Source organism: Geotrypetes seraphini, chromosome 1 (genome assembly GCF_902459505.1).
Source record: "Geotrypetes seraphini chromosome 1, aGeoSer1.1, whole genome shotgun sequence".
NCBI classification, from domain to species: domain Eukaryota; kingdom Metazoa; phylum Chordata; class Amphibia; order Gymnophiona; family Dermophiidae; genus Geotrypetes; species Geotrypetes seraphini.
This window is the reverse complement of record NC_047084.1, coordinates 522,036,555-522,062,412: the sequence shown is the minus strand read 5'-3', so window position 1 is coordinate 522,062,412 and position 25,858 is coordinate 522,036,555. Positions and strand designations below refer to the sequence as shown.

Here is a 25,858-nt window from a genome sequence, read left to right as displayed (position 1 = left end):
CCCCTGTATCATACTGTATAACCTTTAAAAACAGGAAGTTTAATACTCCCATTCCAAGCTGTGAATTCCCTCAGCAATTTCCTAGTCTCTCCTGCCAAAACTCAGCAATCAAAGCAGCATTACAAAAATATTTAATAAAAATATCTTTGGAGAGGAATAGCCAGTTTGCTTTGACAAAAAAAGGAAAGGAGACAAGGATTTCTTAAAATTGATCAATTTTGACCTCAACTTATTGGATTGAGGTCTTTTTCAATAAGGCCAGACCATGCTCTATCTTCTTCCCAAATGTGAGCCTAAATTGGCAATCTTTTATTGAAATTGTCTGCCCAATGATTACATTGACTGAAATTGCTGCTACACGACACTTAGCCCTGGTTTTAAAACACTAGAACCAAAGGAAGGGTGGGGGGAGTCTTAGAGCCTTCTGTCTTTCTTTGTCTAATTCTGCTCATGGCCCGGGCCCTCCTACTCTTCCTGCTCCTTTTATCTTTCCAGACTAACTTAAAATCAGAGGAGAGAGAAAGTAACAAAAAATAAAATTATTCTTCAGCCTCATAGAAAAAAATCATGCTAAAACGTATCAAATGTTACATGTGTGTGATAAAGTCAACTGGAGTAGTCCTCAATTCCTTTATAGATTACCACACACAATTTTTAAAAACTACATCTATATAATAAATATTATACTTTGCAAATATGTCCCAATATATTGAAAACATACAATTCTACCTCACAACTGGTTGTCCAAATTATTATTATTATTTTTTTTAAAAGTCTATAAACTGCTTCCTTGGAAGAATAAATGTCAGACAGTGTGTACTCTGTCCAAATAAAAGCAATCACTGCTCATATTACAGTATCGTGCTGAATTTATACATTCTCTTATGTTTCACACTTGGGGATTCTCAGAACGCCACCCTGGTGTATATACACAGTGTGGCAGCACTCCTCACCGACTCCCTTGATCTCATGTGTGACTACTTTTATAAATATTTTATGTTATTGAAAAAATTCCCATATAATATAAAATATTTATAAAAGTAGTCACACATGAGATCGAGGGAAATCGGTGAGGAGTGCTGTCACACTGTGTATATACACCAGGGTGGCGTTCTGAGAATCCCCAAGTGTGAAACATAAGAGAATATATATATTCAGCACGATATTGTAATATGAGCTGTGATTGTGATAATTATTAGTGCTAAACTTTTGAATGACTGGTCAAATAAACGCAATACATAGCTATTAAGTACATTAATCTGTCCCAGTACAGTGATATTTAATAATAATAATAACTTTATTTTTATATACCGCCAGCTATCTTGGGTCCAGCTTGCCAAGTATCCTGTTTCCAATAGTTGCTAATCCAGGTCACAAGTACCTGGCAAGATCCCCAAGAAAGTAAAATAGATTTCATGCTGCTTATTCCAGAAAAACAGCTGTGGCGTACCTAGCATGTGTGACACCCAGGGCCCATCATTTTTTAACATCCCCCTCATCTATATGAAAAATATTATTTTTAATAACAATCCACATATCACACAACAAGAGTATACCTAGGAAAAGACAGAATCTTAACAACACTGCAGTGAGCACTAGAATACCAACACACATATTGTAAAACTAAACAAACCAGATTCTGCACAGTCAATTGATCCTGCAGTCAATGCCAACAGAAAACCATGTCCTTTTCATACACACAGAACAGAGATACACCCTCGCCCAATATGGAATAATCACAAACTAAAAATAGAAATATGTAGACAAAAGTTAAACTGAACCGCCAAGAAACCAGACTCTGCATACAATGCACCACCACAACACCACAGAAACAGTGACACATGTCCCCTAATACTGCGCAAAATATAAAGACAGTAGATGTAAATTTGAAAAAACTGATACATAACAATCACCACTTTACAAATAGAAATAAAACAAATAATGATAAATAAGAAAATACCATTTTATTGGACTAATCCATTTTTCAATTAGCTTTCAGAGGCCAAATCTTTCTTCAGAACAGTACAGTATACTGCTGTTATGGTATCCTGTCCAGACCTGAGGAAAGGGGTTTAGTCCAAAAAAATTGCCTTATTTCCTATTTATAAACTTTTATCAATACAGTTACAATATTGATTCTAAGTAAAGTAACACCAAAAATCTTTCTACCTTTTGTCTTTTCTGCTTTAATCATCTTCTCTTCGCTCTCTTCTTTCTATACAGTGTTTGTCCTCTCTAACTTCCATGCAACATCTGCCCTCTCCTTGCCCTTTCTACCCAGCTTCTACCCTCTCTCTACCTCTTCCATCCATTGTCCACCCTTCTCTGCCCCTTCCATCCACTGTCTACCCTCTCTCTCTTCCATATGGCATCTTCCCTCTTTCTATGTCCCTTCAATAAACTGTATATCATGTGCCCCTTCTCTCCTTTGTACATGATTCATTTCAGCTTCACCCCTCTCCATTTTTCTATCTCCACCTCCTCCCCTATGCTTTGGCATCTCTCTCTTCTCCTTTCCTTCCTTCCTTTTCACTCCACACCATGGTCTGGCATCTATCTCCTTCCCTTCCCCTGGCATCTCTCTCCCTCCATGCTCTGTTACCTCCTTTCCCTCCAGTCTGGCATCTCTCTCCTCTCCTTCCTTTCTCTCCCTCCTTCATTCTTTTCCCCTGGTCTGGCATCTGTCACCTTCCCTCCCCCCTCCAAGCCCTGGCATCTCTCCCTCCTCCTCCATCCCATGGACTTGGCATCTCTCATTCCTCTCCCTTGTCTTCCTTCGCCCTCCTTCCCTCACCCTTCCCTGTGCAGCAGAAGCAGCAGTCTGGTCAGTTCCTTGCTGCAGTCTGTTTTCCATTCAAAGTGGCGGGCATCGACACCTCACGCAATCCGCGGCTGCATTGAAAGCCTTCTCTCCGATATCAGAAGGAACACTTCTGACACAGCTGCGGATTGCATGAGGAGCCGACGCCCGCGGCTTTGAGCAGAAAAACCACTGCAGCAGGGGAGCCGGTCAGAAGCTAAACACCCACTGGAGGGAGGCACAGGAGGGAGCACAAGCTAGGCCGCAGACACCCCTGATTTAAAGTTTACTGCAGCTGCTGCTGGTTAGGGAAAGCAGCAGCGGCAGAATAGGGAGGGGGCCACCTGTGCACCCCCTTGGGGCGGACTGCACCCCCCCCCTTGGTACGCCACTGATAAACAGTAGGGTTTCCCAGTCCACCTTAATGGTTTATAGACTTTTCTGTCTGAAACTTTTCCAAACATTTAAGCCCTGCTATGCTAAATGCTTTCACCACCAGTGTTATTTAATTTTTGCTCTATTTTGTAATTTATTTACAAAACATGTAATTTTTATTCTTGTTTTATTCCAATTCTTGGTTGCAATGATTATTTTAGATTTTATTCAGTCCTCTCCCAAAAATTGTAGGACCCCCCTTTTAATCGCCAGTCACTGCAATAAACGCTCTGATGCTCACAGGATTTCTACTAGTGTCGGAGCTTTTACTGCAGTGGTCAGCGATAAAAGGCGACCTTAGTTCTTATTCAGTTCAGGAATCTCATGTTACAATAATTTTGGATCTAGCTTTCTTTTTTTATTGACTTGCAGAACAGGCATATTAAGAACAGCCTTCAGAATATCACATGCTCCCTCTTTTAGCACCGTCCGTGGTGGTAACAGCTCCGATGCTCATAGGAATTCTATGAGCATCGGAGCTTTTACCACAGTGGCCAGCGCTAAAAACACTAGTGCAGCTTTGTAAAGGAGGGGGTTAATTTCATAAGTACTCTGATTTCCAGGAACCTTAAAACCTATATGTGCAATCTGTAACCTTAACTACTTAGTGCTTTTCAGTAAGAAACAAAGACACTAATATTCTTTTTTTCTGTTGTGCTACTCTAACTTCAAGTTTGGCATTTAATTTTAGAAATACTCCAAGCTACTTTTAAGTCTATTTCTTTGTGCAGAGTTCAAAAGACAAGATCCTTTCTACATAGGTTTGCGATACTGGTATTTGACAGATCTAGAACAATGGAATTAAAACATCAAACTGCACTTTTTTCATGCCAAAGCTGAAAAACTTTTTGCACTACCTCATATTATCTGAGGAAGTCTTAACTTCTGCAATGTACTTGCTTATTTGCACTTTGACAGTTTCTTGAACTGGCACAGGATTTGAATTGGTAGGATTCAGGCTTGGCGGTCAGTGAATCACCCAGCTTAATTTTTGTTCCTCTTTGACTCCTGTGATTGTTAAGATTTGAGCTTCTGTTTTATAGAAATGCTCCATGTGTTTAAGACTGATTAGGATTTTAACCCGCAATAAGCAAATTGCATTCACACATGTAAGATTGATCAGGCATCTACTTTTCTTCTTATTCAAAAAAAATTCCCATGTGTGTCTTCCCTCTTATGTCTGGCAAATAACTGACTCATTTTCTTCCAACAGCAATGAAAATGTTGCTCTTCAGCTGGGCATTTTAAAACTATGCACAGCAACCGATCCATAGACAGACTTTAATAGCTAGAAAATGTGATTATAGCAGACAATGTGAGGCATACGAAGGACTGACAGAGTGCATGTTCTTTACAAAAATAAGAACAGTACATGCACAGCAACTAACTCACATGCTTTAGTGGCCAGGAAATGTGGTTAGAGTAGCTGACAGTGTGAGGTTGACTGATCTTTGTGAAAACAGAACTGTGCTGATTTGCTGAGTTTCCAAGTTTCCTTTAAAATTTGATATACAGTTTAAAAAATTGTCTAAGCAGTGCACAGAAACATAGCTATTAAAAATCAAGGGGAAGACATTAAACAATTAAACTAAATTGACGTAAAGGAGACAAAAGGATTAGGGGAGAAATACAATTTGTAAAAGAAAAGAGAGACATTAAAGGTGAACTATTGTCATGTTATTGTTTGACTAATACTATGAGATAGAAAACAGATCATTCACTCTTGCCTTGTGATCTGGCGCCGAAACAAATGCTGCTCTTCTACCACACTGCAGGCACGCAAATGGCATGTAGGCTTGTGGGCATGCAGTACACATAGTGTGGTTCTACAATCTGCTGTTTCTCCTGAGCTGGTGTCGACGCCATTAACTGAGCATGTGTGTGGTTGCCAACAGTAGACTGCACAGTAGAGAATGACAATGGGACAAATATTTCCCTGGCCCCTTGTCATTCTCTATTGCAGAGCAAAGAGTAGCGTTTTTCGGCATGCATGCAACCCTAGCTTGGGTAGGACTCCTGGTAGGAGGGGAAGACTCATTGAGGGGAATTAATAATTTTCTTTCTTATTCTATTCAGATCTGCAAATTTTATTCTCCAGAACAAATGATCTCAAATTTTTGTTCTTATTCTTATCATTAATGAAAATATACTTGTCTACCACATTCTCTGGAAATGAATTAAAGAGTTTAATTACACAATGAGTGAAGATTTTCTCCTATTTGTTCTAAATCAGTGGACTCAAACTCGCGGCCCACCAGGTAGTATTTCGAGGCCCTCGGTATGTTTATCAATTACAAAAGTAAAATAAAGCAGTTTCTTGATCATATGTCTCTTTAGCTATAAATTAGCCAAAAGGAAAGATTTATAAACTATAAAGAGTTTACCTCATGCAAAACTATCATTTCTTTAATATGACATTAACTATTTTTTTCCTGAGGCCCTCCAAGTACCTACAAATCCAAAATGTGGCCCTGCAAAGGGTTTGAGTTTGAGACCACTGTTCTTTATTTATATTGCATGTTCCCTAATCCTTGTACTTTTTCAAAAAGTAATCAAGCTGTTCACATCTACCCATTCTACTCCACTCATGATTTTATATAGAACTCTATCATATCTCCCCTCAGCTGTCTTTTCTCCAAACTGAAGAGCCCTAGCCTGTTTAGCATTTCTTCATAGGGGAGTCATCCCATCCCCTTTATAATTTTGTTTTCACATAGTAACATAGTAGATGACGGCAGATAAAGATCCGAATGGTCCATCCAGTCTGCCCAACCTGATTCAATTTTAATTTTTTAATTTTTTTCTCTTAGCTATTTCTGGGCAAAAATCCAAAGCTCTACCCGGTACTGTGCTTGGGTTCCAACTGCTAAAATCTCTGTCAAAAACCTACTCCAGCCTATCTACACCCTCCCAGCCAATGAAGCCCTTTCCAGTCCATCCTCCACCAAATGGTCATATACAGACACAGACCGTGCAATTCTGCCCAGTACTGGCCTTAGTTCAATATTATTTGGTTTAATATTATTTTCCGATTCTAGATCCTCTGTGTTCATCCCACGCTTCTTTGAACTCAGTCACCATTTTCCTCTCCACCACCTCTCTCGGGAGCGCATTCCAGGCATCCACCACCCTCTCTGTAAAGTAGAACTTCCTAACATTGCTCTTGAATCTACCACCCCTCAACCTCAAATTATGCCCTCTGGTTTTACCATTTTCCTTTCTCTGGAAAAGATTTTGTTCTATGTTAATACCCTTCAAGTATTTGAACGTCTGAATCATATCTCCCTGTCCCTCCTTTCATCTAGGGCGGGGGTCGGCAACCTGCGGCTCCAGAGCCGCATGCGGCTCTTTTCCACCTTTGCTGCGGCTCCGGTAGTGTGTCACGCAGGCATGCAGCTTAAGTCCGGCGTCGCGGCGGGAAATAGCCATGCTGAGCAGTGAGCTCAGCACATACACAGATGAAAGCCTTGCTTGCTGATTGGTCGGCGGCCCCGCCCCGCCGGACCAATCAGCAAGCAAGGCTTTCATCTGTGTAGTGCTGAGCTCACTGCTCAGCATGGCTATTTCCCCCGCGACGCTGGACTTGTAAGGTGCTTGAAAAAGAAATCATCCTGGCCGGGGTCGGTGTCATGCTCCGGAGATCTACAGCCTTCCTATCTCCCTCTCCCTTCTACCTGCTTCCGGCCACATCCCCTGCTCCGCGGCTCTCTTCGGCAACTCAGCAGCAGCTTCTGACGTCGGGGCCTACCCTCTGCGAGTCCCGCTTGTTTCAACTTCCTTTTTCCACAAAGGCGGGACTCGTAGAGGGAAGGCCTCGATGTCGGCAGCTTGTCTTGATCACTGCTGCTGACGAGTTGCTGAAGAGAGCCGCGGAGCAGGGGGGGTGTTGCCAGGTGCAGGTAGAAGGGAGAGGGCCAGATGCAGGACTCGTGGGTGAGGGAGGAGAAGAGAGAGAGAAAGAGAGAGGGGAGGGAAACAAAAGGGAATATTTCATACTGTGCTGGGCCGAAGTGGAGGGAGGGTGGAAAGATTCTGGCTACAGGGTACATTAACAAAGGAAAAGGGGGGAAAGCTGAAAATGGAGATAGTGACACAAAGAAGAGAAAGGGTAAGCAGGACCTACTGAATAAGGATAGAGATACAGAGGGAACATGAAGAGGAGGTGAAATAGAGACATAGAAGTAATGCTGAAAAAGTGTGTGGGGGGGGGGGAGATAAAGACATTGAAAGGGCAAATGGTGAACATGGCGTAAAGATAAGGACAGAGACAAATGAAGATTCTGAAAAAGTGGTGAGATAGGGATATAGGTGAGATGGACACAAAGAAGGGTGATGCTGGAAAATAGGTGGAATGGTAATTCTGACAGACACAGAAGGGAAATGCTGGATCAAGGAGAGATGGGGCTCAGGCTGGATGGAATGAGGAGAAATGCCTTGTTGGCCCGGAACTTCCTCTCCTACGTCAGAATTGACGTCAGGGAGCGGAATGCTGGTCAGCGCAACACTTCTGCAGGGAAAGCTTGGGACGGCGGTGGCTTGGGGGCTGTTCCCCGATGGCGGTGGCAGCAAACCGAGTGGCTTGGGGGACGGCACAGAGACAGAAAGAAAAAGTTGGGGGAGAGAATGAGGTCTGGAGGAGAGGAAACATACAGGAGGCTGAAAGAAAGGAAGAAAGATTGGATGCACAGTCAGAAGAAGAAAGTGCAACCAGAGACTCATGAAATCACCAAATAGCAAAGGTAGGAAAAATGATTTTATTTTCAATTTAGTGATCCTGTATATAGCATTAAGATAAGAAACAATATATGCAGTGTTAGATTTGTTTTATAATGGTTTTGCGGCTCCAAGTTTTTTTTTCTTTTCGAAAACGGGTCCAAGTGGCTCTTTATGTCTTAAAGGTTGCAGACCCCTGATCTAGGGTATACATATTCAGGGCTTCCAGTCTCTCCTCATACGTCTTCTGGCGCAAGCCTCCTATCATTTTTGTTGCCCTCCTCTGGACTGTCTCAAGTCTTCTTACGTCCTTCGCCAGATACGGTCTGTATAGAGGCATCAACACCTTCTTCCTTCTACTGGCTACACCTCTCTTTATACAGCCCAGCATCCTTCTGGCAGCAGCCACTGCCTTGTCACACTATTTTTTCGCCTTTAGATCTTCAGACACTATCACCCCAAGGTCCCTCTCCCCGTCCGTGCATATAGCTTCTCACCTCCCAGCATCTTTTCTAATTCTGCTATATCTTTGAGCTGCAAGACCAGTATAACCACACTGTTGTCCCTAACCATACTTTCAGTAACACTGTCTCCCTTATTTAATGTACTAACATTAACACCATGACTGAAGACATTATTGCGGTACAACAGGAAGTGGCAAAAGTACACTTGGAGAAGTCGGCAATATTAGATAAGTTGGAAGATCTAGAAAATAGATCTCGGAAGTGTAATCTAAGGATCAGGGGGGTTCCAGAAGAACATGCTTTTTTGGATACTCGCCGAACTGCTTTGGCCATTTGTACAGACATTCTCACTACTGCTAAGGCAGGTGAGGGACAGGTACCGGAGATTGAAATTTAACGAGTGCATAGGGCACTGGGACGTCCTAAATCCAAATTACCTCGAGACATTACTTTATGTGTGGGAAGCTTTCGAATGAAGGAGGAAATCTTTCATGCAGCATGAAAACTAAAGGATTACAAATGGAATAATTTACGACTGGATATTTATCAGGATGTAGCGGCTGTTACCTTGCAAAAAAGAAGGATATGCAAGAGGTGACTACCTATCTTCGCAGAGAGGGTATTAAATATAGATGGCTTTTTCCATTTGCTTTGGCTCTGACAGTGGGGAGTACAACTAGTCGGGTTCAAACAGTAGTGGAGATTTGGTCGGAGTTACAAAAATTAGGAGCTCCTAATCTCCCGGTGAGAGAATATGCTGGTGACCAAGGAAAAGATATATAATTGGTCCTTCTGGATGGCGTCAACAAACCAGAGGAGTCTCAGCGAAAAATGCAAGAAGTCGACTGGTTTGAGAAGAATTGTTGTCATGGACATTTTTATTGGTTTGGGTGTAGTGATAGGATGATTGGAGGATTGTGAAGTTAATTGGTGGGTGGACTGAGTGCTGTTTGAATGTAGAAAGTGTGTTGAATAGATAGCTAGGGTTACTAATGGTGATGAGATTGGGAAGTTAAATAGTGGAGGGAATTGGATGTGTGCTGTTTGAGAGCAGTAATGTGTGTTGAAAGGGATGATACTGTAGTTGGGGAAGTATTTTGGGGTGGTTGGGGTGATGAGGTTACTTCTTTTTTAGAGATCTTGAGATCTATATGGTAGGTCTTGAGATACAATTTTGAGTAGGGTTTAGGGGGGTGGGAAATTATAGAGGTAAAGTAGGGGAAGGGTTGGGAATAAGGGGATGGATGAAAGGAAATGGTACTCTCTATCTAGCTTTGAAACTGGATGGTCAGCTGATGTTAGCGTGGAACCTGGTCAGAGGCTGGGGTGGCCGGGTTACACGGATTTTGATGGAGGAGTATGTGGAATGGTTAATGAAAATGGATCCTGGTTAATTTTGTAACTTGGAATGTGGGGGGAATTAATTCTACTAATACAAATCCACTCAGGAAAAGGGTCAGTTAAACTCCAGTTATTACTCTAAATCAGAACCCCATATGGAAACAAACACCCCCTCTGCAACACTAACAGGCCTTAATCACATACACATGAGCCAATCACACAACATATAATAGCAGGAAACAGAAAAAAGAAAAAGAAAGAAAGGTGGAGAAAAAGCCTCAGTTCAGCTTCATCTGGCAAAAAACTCCACCTTTCAAACAAACCCTGCACTCCAAAATATAGAAAAAAAAAGAAAAAGTACTATGGTAGCTCATTTACCCATATCATCACAGTCGTGATATGGGTAAATGAGCACTGTAGCGATAGTCCAGGATTTTGCGTAGAACATAGCAAGAAAAAAACAACTTAGCTGCCTCGGCATCCAGGATACTCTGTCCTTCATCTCCTGGGCCCTGCAGCCACTGAACCTAATGGGGAACCCTCCGTTTTGCTCTGGTCGCTGCAACAGGGGTTTCAATTTCACTGCTGCTCATACGCCCTTTCCAGACCACCACGCTCTTCAGGCTCGCATACCACTTCGATACCGGCATTCGATTCATGAAGTGGTATGCGAGCCTGAAGAGTGTGGTGGTCTGGAAAGGGCGTATGAACAGCAGTGAAATTGAAACCCCTGACGCAGTGACCAGAGCGAAACGGAGGGTTCCCCGTTGGGTTCAGTGGCTGCAGGGCCCAGGAGATGAAGGACTGAGAGTATCCTGATGCCGAGGCAGCTAAGTTGTTTTTTTCTTGCTATGTTCTATGCAAAATCCTGGACTGTATCGCTACAGTGCTCATTTACCCATATCATCACAACTGTGGGCTGTGTGTCCCGGTGTGCTATGTAACATCACTCTGCAGGCTACCATAGTGCTTTTTCTTTTTTTTCTATATTTTAGAATGTAGGGTTTGTTTGATAGGTGGAGTTTTTTGCCAGATGAAGCTGAACTGAGGCTTTTTCTCCACCTTTCTTTCTTTTTCTTTTTTCTGTTTCCTGCTATTATATGTTGTGTGATTGGCTCATGTGTATGTGATTAAGGCCTGTTAGTGTTGCAGAGGGGGTGTTTGTTTCCATATGGGGTTCTGATTTAGAGTAATAACGGGAATTAATTCTCCCATCAAACATACAAAAATTTTGCAGCAATTACAACGTCACCAGGTGGATGTGGTCTTTCTCCAAGAGACTCATTTGAATGATATTGAACATATGAAATTGAAGCAATGGTGGGTTGGGGAATGTGTGGCAGCTTCTGCACGAAGTAAACACAGAGGAGTAGCGATTTTGTTTCGTAGGGGTCTAGTGCAGTGGTTCCCAACCCTGTCCTGGAGGAACACCAGGCCAATTGGGTTTTCAGGCTAGCCCTAATGAATATGCATGAAGCAAATTTGCATGCCTATCACTTCCATCATATGCAAATCTCTCTCATGCATATTCATTAGGGCTAGACTGAAAACCCGATTGGCCTGGTGTTCCTCCAGGACAGGGTTGGGAATCACTGGTCTAGTGGATAATTTACAAATTTTGAGTAAAGATGGAGAGGGACGATATGTGCTCTGTCAAGAGGTAATAGCACAGCGGAATTTTGTTTTTTGCTGTGTATATGCTCCTAATGATAGTGATCCAGCATTTTTTGCCAACTTAACCCAATCCTTTGCCTTCTTTTTCACTGAAAGGGTGGTTGATCGCTGGAATAGTCTTCCACTTCAAGTTATTGAGGCCAGCAGCGTGCCTGATTTTAAGGCCAAATGGGATAGACATGTGGGATCTATTCACAGAGAAAGGTAGGGGAGGGTCATTGGGGTGGGCAGACTAGATGGACCGTGGCCTTTATCTGCCGTCTATTTCTATGTTTCTATATTGGAGTTGATTAAAGAATACGGTGAATATGCAGGTTTCCGTATAAATTTAGGTAAATCAGAGGCGTAGCATCCTCTGTGGCGGTAAAGGCTTTATGGGGGTCGGAGTTTCCATTGACTTGGGCGCAAGGGCAATTTATGTATTTGGGGACAGTAATGACTATGTTGACTTCCCAATTATATCGTCTTAATGTGGATAAGCTTCAACAGAATATGGAACTATTGTTGGATACCTGGCAGACGTTGCCCCTTTCTTTAATGGGTCGCATCTGCTTGGTCAAGCTGTTTATCTTTACTAAATGGTTGTATATGTTGCAAACTTTGCCGTTATGTTTACTCAAGAAAGATTTAAAGTTCTTTTATAAAAAATTACTCATTTCTGTTGGGCTGCTAAGAATTAAAGTTGACATATTTGCTGGGTAATTGGAATAGAGGGGGGGGGGTTGGGTTTACCGGATATGCAGATTTATAATTATGCGTGTTTGTTTCGTCATTTGGGTGATTGGGTAAATGTGACAAGCATTTACACTCCACTTCAGATGGAACAGGAGTTTTTAGTGCGCGGAATGCATTGCCATCTCTTATTTGTTCAAGTGTAGTATTTAATACTTTACAGATGGCATGGTGTTGGCTTGTGCAATTATTGGGAGGGAATCCGATGGTTACTGATCTCTTGCCTTTGCAGGGTAATCCGGCTTTTCTTCCAGGTAGAGACTCTAGGGAGTACAGATTATGGGGAGCAAGAGGAATTTTAAGATTGGAATATATACTGGGAGGGGGAGCTATTGACTCGTGCAGAATTGTTGGCTAAGGTGGAGGAGACTTGGGGAGCGCAGTTTGCATGTATACAAGTGGAACATTATGTGATATCCCTTGACAGAGTACAGTTGAGTTTGCATTTGGGTGCTAGATTGAGAGAGTTGTTTGCTCAGGAGGAGGGGATGTCTCTTTTGGTGTCTTGTATTCATTTTATTTTGCAAAAACTACAACCAGACAAGGATTATCAGAAAATTCGGGAGAAAGATTTACAGCTTAATTTGAGACATTGGGATGTTGCCCGTACTATAAGAGCGACACCTGGAGTGACTTCATGTACATGGATAAGAGAAACGTATTATAGGATTACATTACGTGCCTATTGCACACGTACACAATTGTTTTATAGTGGAGGTCTTCCTACACCTTTATGTCATAAATGTGGGAGGAAGAGTCATACATTAGGATATGCATTTTGGTTTTGCGAAGCGAATAATAAATTATATGTCAAAGATAAGTGGAAGATCTTTGCGCTGTTCTCCTTCCCTCTTTATTTTGGATTTGCCAGAAGCTTTTGGCCATTTGCCTAAGGGACATAAGGCGCTGTGTAGGAAAATGAGTCTTTTGGCTAGAAAATGTATACTTCAATATTGGACGATCCCTGATCCTCTGAGTTTTGGCACTGGTGGAACCAATTACATCAGTTGGCCATTTGGGAAGCTAGAGATGCTGGAATTACACGAAAAGCAAAAGATGTTGTTTATACAAACCTGGGATTCATATTTGCAAGCTCTGCATCCTAAGGGCCATAGTGCGATTTTAAGTTGAGTCTCTTAATTGGGCTTTTATTTAGTTGAATGAAGAAAGTATCATTGGGAAGAGAGTACCATTGGGTGGGGAGGGGAGGGTGTGGAGAGGGGTGGTAGAGGTTATTGAAAGGTTCAAACACAGTTGCATATAGATAAAGTGGGGGTTTATTGAAAGTGGAATTTGTCTTTTTTATTATGTATATTATATTATTATATTTGATGCATTATTGTTGTGCTTTGATGTTGTATCTGATGATGTTTGCATCAATAGAACTGTTTGAATCTAATGTACTAATAGCAGTGTTGCCTCACTACCAGTTAAGTTTCTAACTAGTGGCTGTAAGGTTATTCAGAAAAACCTAAAGTTAGAAAAATTGTGTGAATTGTAGTTTCTCTCATGAATTTGATTGTGTTCAATTACAAAATAATTTTTTTTAAAAAATTTTAAAGCCCATCTTGGGATCCCTCAAAGCCACTGATGACAAAAAGCTCCTGTGAAGGTGGTTAACACCATAGACGAGTGAGGTGTTAAACTAATAACTAACTTTGCCACTGGCATCACCACAGACCCAGTGCAGCGTGAGGCTTTGTTACAAGGAGCTAAACAGCATCGCAGGCTTTATCCTGACTATCTGAAGAAGACATTAAATGCTTGAGTGTTTGGAATCAAAAAACACAGCAAAGATGATCCCTGGGTTACATAGTCTGCCCAACCATACATGCTCCATAAATTAATTTAGTTTAAATGGTCCTTTTTCTTAGATATTTCTAGGCCAGAAACCCAGAGCCCTGTCCAGTAGTGTGCTCAGGTTCCATCTACTAGAGTCTCCATCAAAGCTCACTCCAGCCCATTTAAAAACCCTCCCCAGCCCATCCTCAACTGAATGTCCATATACGGGACACAGGCCGTGCGAACCTGCCCAGTACTGGCACATTATTTTCCGATTAGAGATCCTCTGTGTTCATCCCACATTTGTTTGAACTCCGTCACCATTTTCTTCTCCACCACCTCCCTCGGGAGCGCATTGCACGCATCAACCACCCTCTCCGTAAAGAAGAATTTCCTAGCATTACTCTTGAATCTACCATACCTCAAATTATGCCCTGTGGTTTTATCATTGGGCATAATTTGAGGTTGAGGGGTCGTAGATTCAAGAGTAATATTAGGAAATTCTAGAGTTTTATTTTTTCCCCAATAGAGACTCGACACGTACGTGTTTCGACCTAATAGGCCTGCATCAGGAGTCTTAACCATTGTGTGGAACTTATTAAATAGCCCTCTATTGTCTTGAAGTTTGGACAGACTCAGTATAGTTCTAATAAATGACAACAACGTGTGCGCTCTTTTTATTTCTCTCTGACATTTATTAGAACTATACTACACAGAGTCTGTCTAAACTGCAAGACAATAGAGGGCTATTTAATAAGTTCCACACAATGGTTAAGACTCCTGATGCAAACCAATTAGGCTGAAACACATATGTGTCGAGTTGCCTTCGCTGTGCTTTTGATTTCTCCAGTGTGAGAAGGTATTTTCTCCTGTGTTTGTTACTTGAGTGTTTGGAATGCCATTGGTAGATGACTACACCAAAGTGTACATGTTTAGCTATTAGAGAAATATGTTAAATTTCTGTTATTTTCCACAATAAAGTGCAGATATTGAAGGGTTCATTCAATAAAATACTGCTAGATTTTTTTGCATAAAGTGTCTTTTTATTATCAATGTATCATTGCTGAGTGTGAAAACGTAAAAGTTATAGCTATAATACCAAGAAATTTGCTCCATTAAGTAAAAATAATAGCAAATTTTATGAAAAACAGAGCTTTATGTAATCGGTGGCTTTGAAGGATCCCAGGGTCGGCCTTAAAATTTTGTTTATCAAGCACAATCAAATTCACATACTTTAGTTTTTTCTGGACAACCCTATAGTGGCTTGAAAACGAGGCACTGGCAAGGATTTCTCTTTCTAATTAACCCTATAAGACACTAGTGATGGGATACTTCTGTTCTACAGATTTTTGGCTTACAAAACTCAAGCAAATCCAAAAAAGAAGAATAAGCAACATACCAAAAGCTCCTCCAATCTCAGCGCCGCTGGTCGGAATGTTGACATTTACAATACCACAGTCTGATCCTTTAGGTCTAGGAGCAAATATGGAGGTAGATCAGGTTGAAAACTTTTTTGACACAACTTTTACAGACCATGTTAATTTGTTTTCCAATCAATAAAATCACAAGCATGCTGAGCTAATGGAAAAGAAGTTGCATAAAATGGCATTAGCAATTTTTCAGTATAAAATGGTTGCAAAATAAGCAAAATATCATACCCAAGCCATCGGAATATTCTGCCCAAATCTTTGGTAAACACACTGCTGGAGAGACCTTGTTTTACTTCATTATTCCAAGCAAAGACTTCCTCTTCAGACTATAAAGACAAGAACAGATTGATCATTTTCATAGCCAAGTACTTTACTAAAGCTATATTTATTTATTTATTTTTATAGCCCATCCTCCCCAGGAGCCCAGAATGAGTTACAAAGATACATACATGAAGTTTTCAGGAACAGAGATATGTATGATACAGAGTCATTAACATGCTACAGGATCAAGACACAAAGCTATAGTATCAATAACTTACAACTTATAGAGGATGTGACTAAAAAAGCGCATGCTTTGAAGAGTCTAAAAAAATGAAATCATAGAGTCACGAATGGGTATTAACATATCTGCAGTGAACGGTAGAAGAATTGGTTGGCAGGCTCAGGTGTTCTGAGGTAAAGTACGTCGAAGCAAGGTCTCTTAAAGTTTGAGACCAGAATTGATCCGGTCCATGAAAAGAAGCATCTTTACTGCTTTCCAGAAGGGCAGTAGGTTATCAATTGCCCTAATGGCAGGAGGGAGTTGATTCCATAATCTAGGTATGCTATAGGAATATGATCACTTTCAAGCTGTCTCCAGGTGGAGGCTGTTTGCTGGAGGGTTGGAAAGTCTGAGTTCCTGTTGTGAACGGAGGGGCCGCTGAGAGTGGTATATTGAGAGTTTCTTTGCTACACAGTCAGGTGTCATGTCGTAGAAGCATTTAAACGCTAATACTAGTTGTTTGAAGATATTACGTTGGTGTATTGGGAGCTAATGGACCTGGATCAGTGCTGGGGAGATATGGTCGAAAGGGCCAAGGTTTTTTTAGGAGTTGCACTTCAGCATTTTGGACTCTTTGTAGACGGTTCTACTCTTTGACTGGTAGATCGGTGTAAAGACCATTGCAAAAGTCCAGGCAGGATAGAACAAAGGGATATAATAATTGGGTGAAATCAGAATCGGTGAAGTAACTTCGGATGGGTTTTAGTTGCCTTAAGCATTAGAAGGAAGAGGATACTACCTTGGAGATTTGTGTTGAACGAGTCAGACCAGCGTCCAATGTAATGCCCAAGCTGGACACTTGGTCTTGGAGTACCAGAGTGGTGTTATCCCAGAAGATGCAACGATGAGATTTTTTGGTTTTTTGTGTGTAGGGCATTAATTTTTGTGTTTATTCTATGTATGTGCCCATCACTGTCACCAGTGATGGGTGCACGCAGATTTTGTAAATCTTCACTATTCTCCACCAACCTCATTCACATGCAAGGTTTTTGGAGAATGACTCACCTTTTTGAAATTGCTACAATAACAGCTGCGACAGCGGACCACCGGATTTTACCACAAAGTTTTAAGAATCTAGCCCTTATCCTCCAGAACCTTGTCTAAACCCTTTTAAAACCAGTTATGCTGCTTTCAAAACATCCTCATATTCCTCCTACAACTGTGACATCTTGTGGCCAGACTTCAAAATGCATGATTACAGATTTCTAGGAAAGCAGGTGAATGGCCCCAACTGAAGGCTGCTGCAATGACTGGCCTCAACTAGGAGAAAGAAATCCCCAGGGAGGTACAAATGAAAGCTTGTATTATTAGATCCCAGCCCTAGTTTCAAAATACAATTTCTTTGGATGCAGAAAAAGCATTTGATAGAGCTGAAGGTAAAATTATGTTCTTACCTGATAATTTTCTTTCCTTTAGAAGTAGCAGATGAATCCAGAGACAAGTGGGAATAGCTCACATCGACCAGCAGGTGGAGATAGAGAAACTGATTAACAGTTGGCCTTATAGCCTGGTATTCCTTCTGTCTATTCAGTTATGCTCCTTGCCCAAGCATCCAGAACAAGAGAATGAGCATCCAGAAAAAAAAAAAAACTTCTTTCCCGTAGCTACTGAACAATCCATAAATCTTAGAATACAACTACCAACCATAACTCAACCGAAAAGGTGCAAGCTAACCCGGCGACAGGAATATTATCGAAGGGGTGGGGCTCTGGATTCATCTGCTACTTCTAAAGGAAAGAAAATTATCAGGTAAGAACATAATTTTACCTTCCTTAGCAAAGCAGCAGATGAATCCAGAGACAAGTGGGATGTAGCAAAGCAATTCTCAATCTGGGTGGGAAGCAAACTCTGCCTCCGCAACCACCGAAGCATCCAAAAAACTCATATCGTACGTGCTCGCACATCCATGCAGAGACATGGAGAGAAGGTACTCTCGGAAGACCAGTTAGCCGTGCGACAAATCTCCTCCAAGGGAAAAAAACTTCTGGGCTGAGCCCAAGAAGTAGTTAGCGTTCCAGCGGAATGGTCCTGAAGTTCAATCGCCACCCGCTCCTCCGCCAGCCTGCAAGCATAAAGCATGTCCTCCTGTACCCACTGAGCGAAGTAGGCAACCGACGCCGCTATACGCCTGAGGCGTCCCTTGAAGAATATCCAAAGGAGATATATCCCACAAACAGTTGTTAGAACCGAGGTCGCGGAGAACGCACCCTACGTATCTAAACAAAAATAGTGAATAAAAGCACTGCTCCCAATATCCCCTCCCAGGAAGGAGGAAGGAAGGAAGGGAAAGCGAGCATGACGTCAAAGAAAGGATGACATCCTCATAGAAAGATATAGTGGTACCATCTGAACTGATACCCTATATTTTGGTAATCAGAAATAGGAATCCCCGGTGAACACGGACTGCAACATAGAAGATTGCAGAGCTGAAGCCATGGCCACAAGAACACCCTGTTCAACAGCACAGCCCTTTGGAATCCTCAAAGATAAGGATGAAATACAGCATTTGGTAAACTGCGAAGAAATACGTGAAGAATGTACTTCCAACCGGGCTTTCCATGAGGTGCCCAAACATACCGCACTCTGTTCAGGAACTGAACCACATAAAGCTGAGAAAGAAACGAAGAGTAACCTACTCCGTCCTTGTAACAAGCCATGAAAGGCTCAAGAAGCTGAAGGGTACTGAACGCTTAGCCCTTGGCAATATACTTGTGTTAAAAAAGGAACTCTGGAGTGGTCCAAACGATAAGAAGTACCCCAAGACAGGAAACTAAAAACTTCCAAAAGGAAGTAGAAACCACAGTAGAAGATGTCCGTAGCACCCAGATAAGCGCAGAAACAAACGCGCTATGCCTAACCAGTACAAGGCAGCCAAGACCTCCAAAAAGCTAGGTCTGAATACTACAGTAGTACTAATATCCATGTTGAGTGGTCCCCAGGTGAGTAACGACAGAGATACCTGGACATATCTGTATCCCAGCTGTCTAAATACTCAGAAATACGTCCAACAAGGATGGTGCCGCTAATCCAGAGAATCCACAAACCCGCGCCCAGCAGTCGAGCTCGAGATGGCCAAACCAAGCCATGACCAGGCAGAGGGTAATATAGAAAAAGAGATGGCAGAGGCGATAAAGGAGCCACGCATCAATCTCCTATAACTGCCACTCCCTGGGTCCGCCGGATAAGCAAGGAAGCCTAGAAACGAGAGACGAGGCCATGCGAACTAGACCCAAGTGATCTCATGTTCGCAAATAGAGCAAGAACGCCAGAGCCCCAAACTCAATATCCCGAATGGAGAAGATATTAGAAGTACTGACATGCCCACTCTCCAGAGTATACCATACTCTGTACCAAACAAGAAATGGTCTATGCTCAGATATCATGGAGAGTCTAACTAAACTCTTATCCCGATGCATGAAAGGATTAGCCAACAGAATCTGAAGATGACAGTGCACCCAATGGAAGTCCAACCACGTTGCCTGCCAACTGAGTACAACACATACTGCCCAAGCTGTAGACAAAATACTCCCGTCCAAATACTGATCCAAAAGGACCCCCCGTGGCCTTCTTGAGGAAAGATCTGAGGCTCCAGCAAAGTAGCCTGACCCTGTTCAAGAGGAGAAGAAAGAACCATTACTGAGCTGCCTCCAAAGTCCTGACCCCTATAGCTGCGGACGGAAGCCACCGAGTCTCCTCACCCCGACCGTCCAGGATGGGCGGTGGTCAAAAGCTAGTTCAGCAAAGACCCAGGCATGTCTAGAAAAGAGAATCGCGCCGAGCCACTAAAACAAACCTAGGGATGCATGGGGAGCCATCCAAACAATGGAGATACCGGAAACCACCAGCACACAAAACGACTGCTGTAGCGAAAGAAGGGAAAAGCAAGCCGAAATCCCCAGTGTAGTCAGCACTAAGGATCATAGAAACTACACAGAATCCCTTGTTCATCGCCCTACCATGCTGATACAGCCTCGGAGCGCAAAGCTGGGGCAAACATAGAAGCCTGCAGCTTCGGCGCACCCTTGTGAAATACTCCCCGGGCAGGGAAAGTATGAAATGCGCCCGTCTCCCCCGCAGCGGAGAACAAGCACGCGCCACTCGCGCTCCGGCAAGACCCGGTTCCGGTCCCGCCACTGCATAATGCCCCCAGAGCCGTTCTCAATTCCCCGAGGCCACCCCGGGAGCTGCACAAATCTGCCGTTCCTCATGGGTCACGGCAACGCTAAGAAAAACCCTCCCCCGGAACTAGCAATGCCGCAGCACCAGAGTGAAGGAAAAAAACAGTAGTTTTACAAACACATGCGCGGGACTGAACTGGCTCCCGCATTCGCGTGGTAGGCCCCCTAAGCGACCCCCGAACAACTGAAACTGCACCGCACATGAATCCGATTAAAATAAAAGCACGGAATGTGCACATACTCACAAATCATTGAACAAGGCCATCAGATGCCTGGAAACGCCGGCAGCTCCGCCCTAGCGGTGCAAAAAAATGCAGCGTTGGAGTTGTGGAGTCCCCCTTTTTTTTTTTTTTATTTTGGATGGGAAAGAAGAAAAAATATAGGGACTCAAACTGACCCTCTATCAATGGAGGGAGGGTGAGGCAGGGACAAGGGAGGGCCCAAGTGTAACCTCTAAAGCCGGCACCCTTCAGCCGGACACCCCTGTCTCACTGAAGAGAACAATCTCAACAGGAGAAATAGAATTAATGGTAAGCTCACTGAAGAGAAAATCCCAACAGGAGCAATTGAAATTACCAGCCAAAATCCAGGAGCTATTGGAATAGCGACTTTCCCCTGCTGGGAGATAGAGCAAACTGAATAGACAGAAGGAATACCAGGCTATAAGGCCAACTGTTAATCAGTTTCTCTATCTCCACCTGCTGGTCGATGTGAGCTATTCCCACTTGTCTCTGGATTCATCTGCTGCTTTGCTAAGGAATGGCCTTTTTTATTTTTGTTGCATTGAGATGGTTTGATTTTACACAAAATGTGATCAATATGATTACAGTTCTTTATACCAAACCAACTACCAGGTTATTTATAAACAACAAATTATCAGTTGCCTTTAGCCCATCTAGAGGAACGCCACTACTGTTTAACATCGCTTTGGAGCCTTTATTAATAGCCTTTCAACATTACAACAATATCAAAGGTATTCAATTTGGCAATCGATTAGCTAAGTACTCAGCCTACAGTGTTTCCCCGTGTCATATTAATTTTGGGCCCAAAAAACGCACTAGGTCTTATTTTGGGGGTATGTACATGATCATCTTTCCCTTCCTCTCCTTCACCCCAATTCTTCCTCTTTCCTCTCTCTCCCTCAGCATTTTTCCTCCCTTCCCTCCCTCCTTCCCATCCCCAGTGCATCAGAATCCTTGCCCAGCTTCTATCCTTCCCTCCCTCCCATCCCTTGTGCAGCAGAACCCTTGGCCAACCACTCCCTCCCCACACCTTCCAATCCTTCCCTCCCATCCGAACCCTTCTGACCACAAGCAAGCCCTATATACCTTCATTCAAAGCAGTGTTGGGCTGGCTGCACTCCAAATAGGCTGCTTCGGCCTTGTTCGCCGAGGAATTCCCTCCGCCGACTTACTGATGACATCATAAGTAACGTGGCAGAGTGAATTCCCCAGTGGAGAAGGCTGAAGCAGCCTGTTTAGAGTGCTGCTGGCATGATGCTGCTTTGGATAAAGGTATATAGGGCTCGCTCGCGGTTGGCAGGGTTTGGATGAAGGGTCAGTGGGGGTTCGACTGCGTGACGGGAGTGGCAGCAGGGTGCAGGTTGAAGAGTTGCTGCCAGTAAATCCTGGGACTAAAGCTTACTTTTGGGGTATGGCTGATATTAAGACCTACCCCAAAAATCATGCTAGGGCTTATTTTCGGGGTAGGTCTTATTTTCGGGGAAACACAGATGATGTTTTGTTGTATTTCACGGTGGATTCTATACCCTATATCCTTCAGGTTATTGGAAGATACTCTAAGTTTTCTGGATACAATCAGGCCTTAAATTAAGTGGGGATGGGCAGACCCGCTATGCCTAAGGCCTGATTGGTCCAGGCTTCTAGAGCCTTAGGCTTCGACGGGATGGGCCGGGAAGGGGCGGGCCCGCCTCATTTTGACGAGGCATGCCTGCTTGCTCGACGTGCAAGACCCATCTGTAAGAACAGGTTTGGTGGAGTGGGGGTTGTTAGTGCCGGGGGGGGTGCGTCTTCGGGCAGGAGGGATTGGGCACCCTCCTGCCAGCGACCGATATTGTCGGGGGGGATCGGTAATGTCGGGGGGGGGGGCGGTCGGGTTTGGGCACCCTCCTGCCAGTGATCGGTCAGGGGCCACGGCCCGCTATACTTATAGCGGCAGAGAGATCCCTTGCCGCGATAAGTATAGCGGCCGCGTCTACTTACAATGTAGACCAGCATTTTGCTGGCCTACATTTTTAAGCTTCTCATCTACTAAGGAGACACGTAGGGCCACCTAGGTTCAGCCTAAGGCCCGCCTAAGGCCCTTAGACGAGCTTAGGCATCTTGCGGGTCTCCCTAGGCTCCCGGAGGCGCCTTCAGGCCTGCCTGGGGAGCATTTTTTTTTTTAAAACGTGCATCCCGATTGGCTGATTAGACAGCTGTAGGACGTCTACAGCTGCCTAAAATCGGGACGCACTTTTAGAGAATCAGGGCCTGAGTGCTGATTTCAGTGCCCAAATTTGGGTGCCAAAACTTCCACCTGCTAAAATCAGGTATAATTTTTGGTGCCTAATTTTTGCGTACATCTCCAGTATTCTATAACACTGCACACAAATTTTAGGAACATCCCTGATCTGTCTATATACCTTCCATGGCCACACCCTCTTGAGTTGCACACTATGGGATTAGGGAGCACATTGTTACAGACTAGCGTGTAACAAGATGGGCATGCAAATCCAAACTGGTTCCAATTAGCACCCAATTATTGACACTAATTGTCTCGTGAGCCAATTTAGTTGAATGCACAACTTGGTTCAATGCCCAATTTGGGGCGCCATAATATAGAATCTAGGCGATAGCACATATCTCCCCTGGTTACACTAATACAGTACAACCTTGGATTGCAAGTACCTTGGTTTTCAAGTGTTTTGCAAGACAAGCAAAACATTTTATTACATTTTAACTTGATATGCAAGCAATGTCTTGCAATACAAGTACATACAGTATACACACATCACAACTGTGCCAATGGTTCTTCTCTCTCTGACGCTGCAAGAGTGAAGTGACTGTTCTAAACAAGCAAAGTCTTGCAATACAAGTACATACAGTATACACACGTCACATCATCACAGCTGAGCTGATGGTTCTCTCTCTGACGCTGCAAGAGCATAATGACTGTTCTAAATGAGCAAGGTCTTGCAATAGAAGTTTGTAGTATTTTGTATTAAAGTTTTTGGGTTGTGGAACGAATCGTATGAGTTTCCATTATTTCCTATGGGGAAATTCGCTTTGATATACGAGTGCTTTGGATTACAAGCATGCTTCTGGAACGAATTATGCTCGTAAACCAAGGTTTTACTGTATTCTATAAAGAAAAGTACTGTTACAGAATTCCCTCCCCCATAATGCCAACTTTCTTATTAAACAACCCTTGGGTTCTTATATAACAAAAAGCCTCTAGGTCCCATGAAACACAAGCAAAGTGCAGCCACGGTAATTAGTTAACCGTGAATTATTCTGGGTGTTCACTTTTAAGAATCTTAAATGAAGCTCAAAAGATTGATGCAGTTTTTATTCATGCTAAGCAAGAAAATCTAAAACCAAAATCCTTCTGAAAGGCTCCAGAGTCGTTTGCGCTCTTCCCCCCCACCCTTACTACCCCAATTCCCATTCAATACCTTAAATTTCAGAACGTAGAGAATGGGGGCAAAAGTCTCAGTGTGCACAATAGGGGAATTGTGTGGAAGCCCCGTCACAATTGTTGGCTCAACGTAGTTTCCAGGGCGCTCTATTACCTGCAAACAAGAAGAGAAGTTTTATTTAGATTAATGGATTTGTGTGTGGGTATATTTAATGCCAAAATGGTTTGGCTCATTTCCCAGTGCAATGTGCTAAAACTGCTCCCCAGAAGCACAATATCAGCTGTTCTTGGGTTTCCATTTGTCCAGATTTACCTGGACATGCCCTCTTTTTAGAGAACTGCCTGGTGTATGGACAGTTTTCTAAAACCCGACAGTTTGTTCACGTTTTGGACTCTCTCAGAATTCAACCTAATTTTTTTTTTGTCTTGGGCAGGCAGCAGGGGTCACCCGTGGTGGGAGCCACATCAATCGTGGTCTAGCTATGGATAATGGTGTTCCAGGAGTAGGAGTTACTTTTGCGAGCCACTGGAGGCTCATTTGGTGCTGGCTGGAGGTGGCAGGAAAGGCCTCGGCTCTGTCTGAGCCACATCTGAAGGGTCTCCACACATGCATGTGATGTCATTGCATCTGCCCCTTCTCTCCTTTATAAATGATTCATTTCACTTTCACCCCTCTCCATTTTTCTCTCTGTCTCTACCTCCTCCCTCATGCTCTGGCATCTGTCTCTTTCCCTTCCATTTCTCCCATACCCTGGCATCTCTCCCCTCTCCTTCTCTCTCCCCCCACCCCACCAATTGGACAGCTTTCTTCCTTACCATTCATTTTCTCCAGTCAGATGCAGCATTTCTCTACCTCCCCCCTCCCCCCAGGTACCTCTTTTTGTCTAATGAAGAAAGAGAGATTAGGTTCTTACCTTGATAATTAATATCTTCCAGTAGATAGGGATGATATGTTGAACCTTAGGGTACTCAATCAATGCTCACAAACATACTGCAGAAGATGTCACTCACAGCTTTTGAACACCTCCTCCTTCTCTCTGGACTCTGCTGCCCCCTTCAGTTCGTACCAAAGCATGTGAGAGCTCTACAGTAAAAAAATTTTAAAAAACAGAGAAGGAGGGAAACAGGGAACACCCTGAAACCAAGGTTCTGATCTGCTCATATAGCATTATAATAGTCAATAATGAAACTGCAATTCATTGCTACTGATCAGCAAAACACATTCATTAAAATCAACAGCTTGAACATTAGTGAAGCTCAATCATCTCTTGAGATTCTATTTACAAACTGACTCTAAATCCATAGTCTGACTGGTAGAAAAGTCTTAGCTAAGAAGAGGACCATGAAGCTTAAGGCAGAAATATGTGCATCAGAAAATTATTGGGCAGGGAATTTAGCATACCATCCCTATCTACTGGAAGAGATATTATCAAGGTAAGCTGATGGTATGCTGAACTTTAGGGATGTACCTAAGCAGTCTATAAAGTCCCAGATGGGATAGATAAGCCTACTCTCAGTACTGAGGATCCAAAAGCGGAATCCTCCTATGCCACCATGTCTACCCTATAGAATTTAGTGAATGTGTGAAGAGAAGACCATGTCGCAGATCTATATATCTCCTCCAGAGGTATCTTCCGTAATTCCGACAAGAGGAGGCTACTCCTCTTGTCAAATGTGCTTTCAACAACACCGGCAGTTGTTTGCCACAGACAATGTAGGTAGAGGAAATTGTTGCCCGAACTCACCTGGACATGGTGGCCTTAGAAGCTGGTCTGCCTCACCTCAACCCCATCCTGATCCTCTACATAGGAGGCCAAATCTCCCTTCAGGGAGGCCTCACTTTGTGGCAGTAAGGGGATCAAAACTGAACTTCCGTCCCCTGAATCTCTGGTCAATAGTCAATCAGAGTCAGGGAGGACCTCCACTCTCCTGGAAGAAGTGCTCTAAGGATCCCAAGAGGAGTACGTAGAAGGTTGGTCACCAGCAGACCCAAATGGCATAGTTTGGCCATGTGCATACACTTGACAGAGCAGTTTAATTAACTCTGGGGTAAATGCTTTAGTGGGCAACACTCCTTCCATATTAGAAAGGAAGAGATGCCTCTTCTTGGGCTGCAGAGCCTCTACGCC

General features: G+C 43.2%; 1 protein-coding gene across 1 annotated transcript in view; it reads right to left on the bottom strand.

Annotated features, from left to right (window-relative positions):
* The window catches only part of ALDH7A1 (aldehyde dehydrogenase 7 family member A1), a 117,751-nt gene that overhangs the window by 2,161 nt on the left and 89,732 nt on the right, over nt 1–25,858 (bottom strand). The window contains exons 14-16 of the mRNA XM_033928987.1: nt 23,767–23,883; nt 15,600–15,697; nt 15,341–15,414 (exon numbers count right to left, since the gene is read on the bottom strand). Of these exons, the coding sequence (XP_033784878.1) occupies nt 15,341–15,414; nt 15,600–15,697; nt 23,767–23,883 (289 nt within the window). The remainder of the gene's footprint in view (nt 1–15,340; nt 15,415–15,599; nt 15,698–23,766; nt 23,884–25,858) is intronic.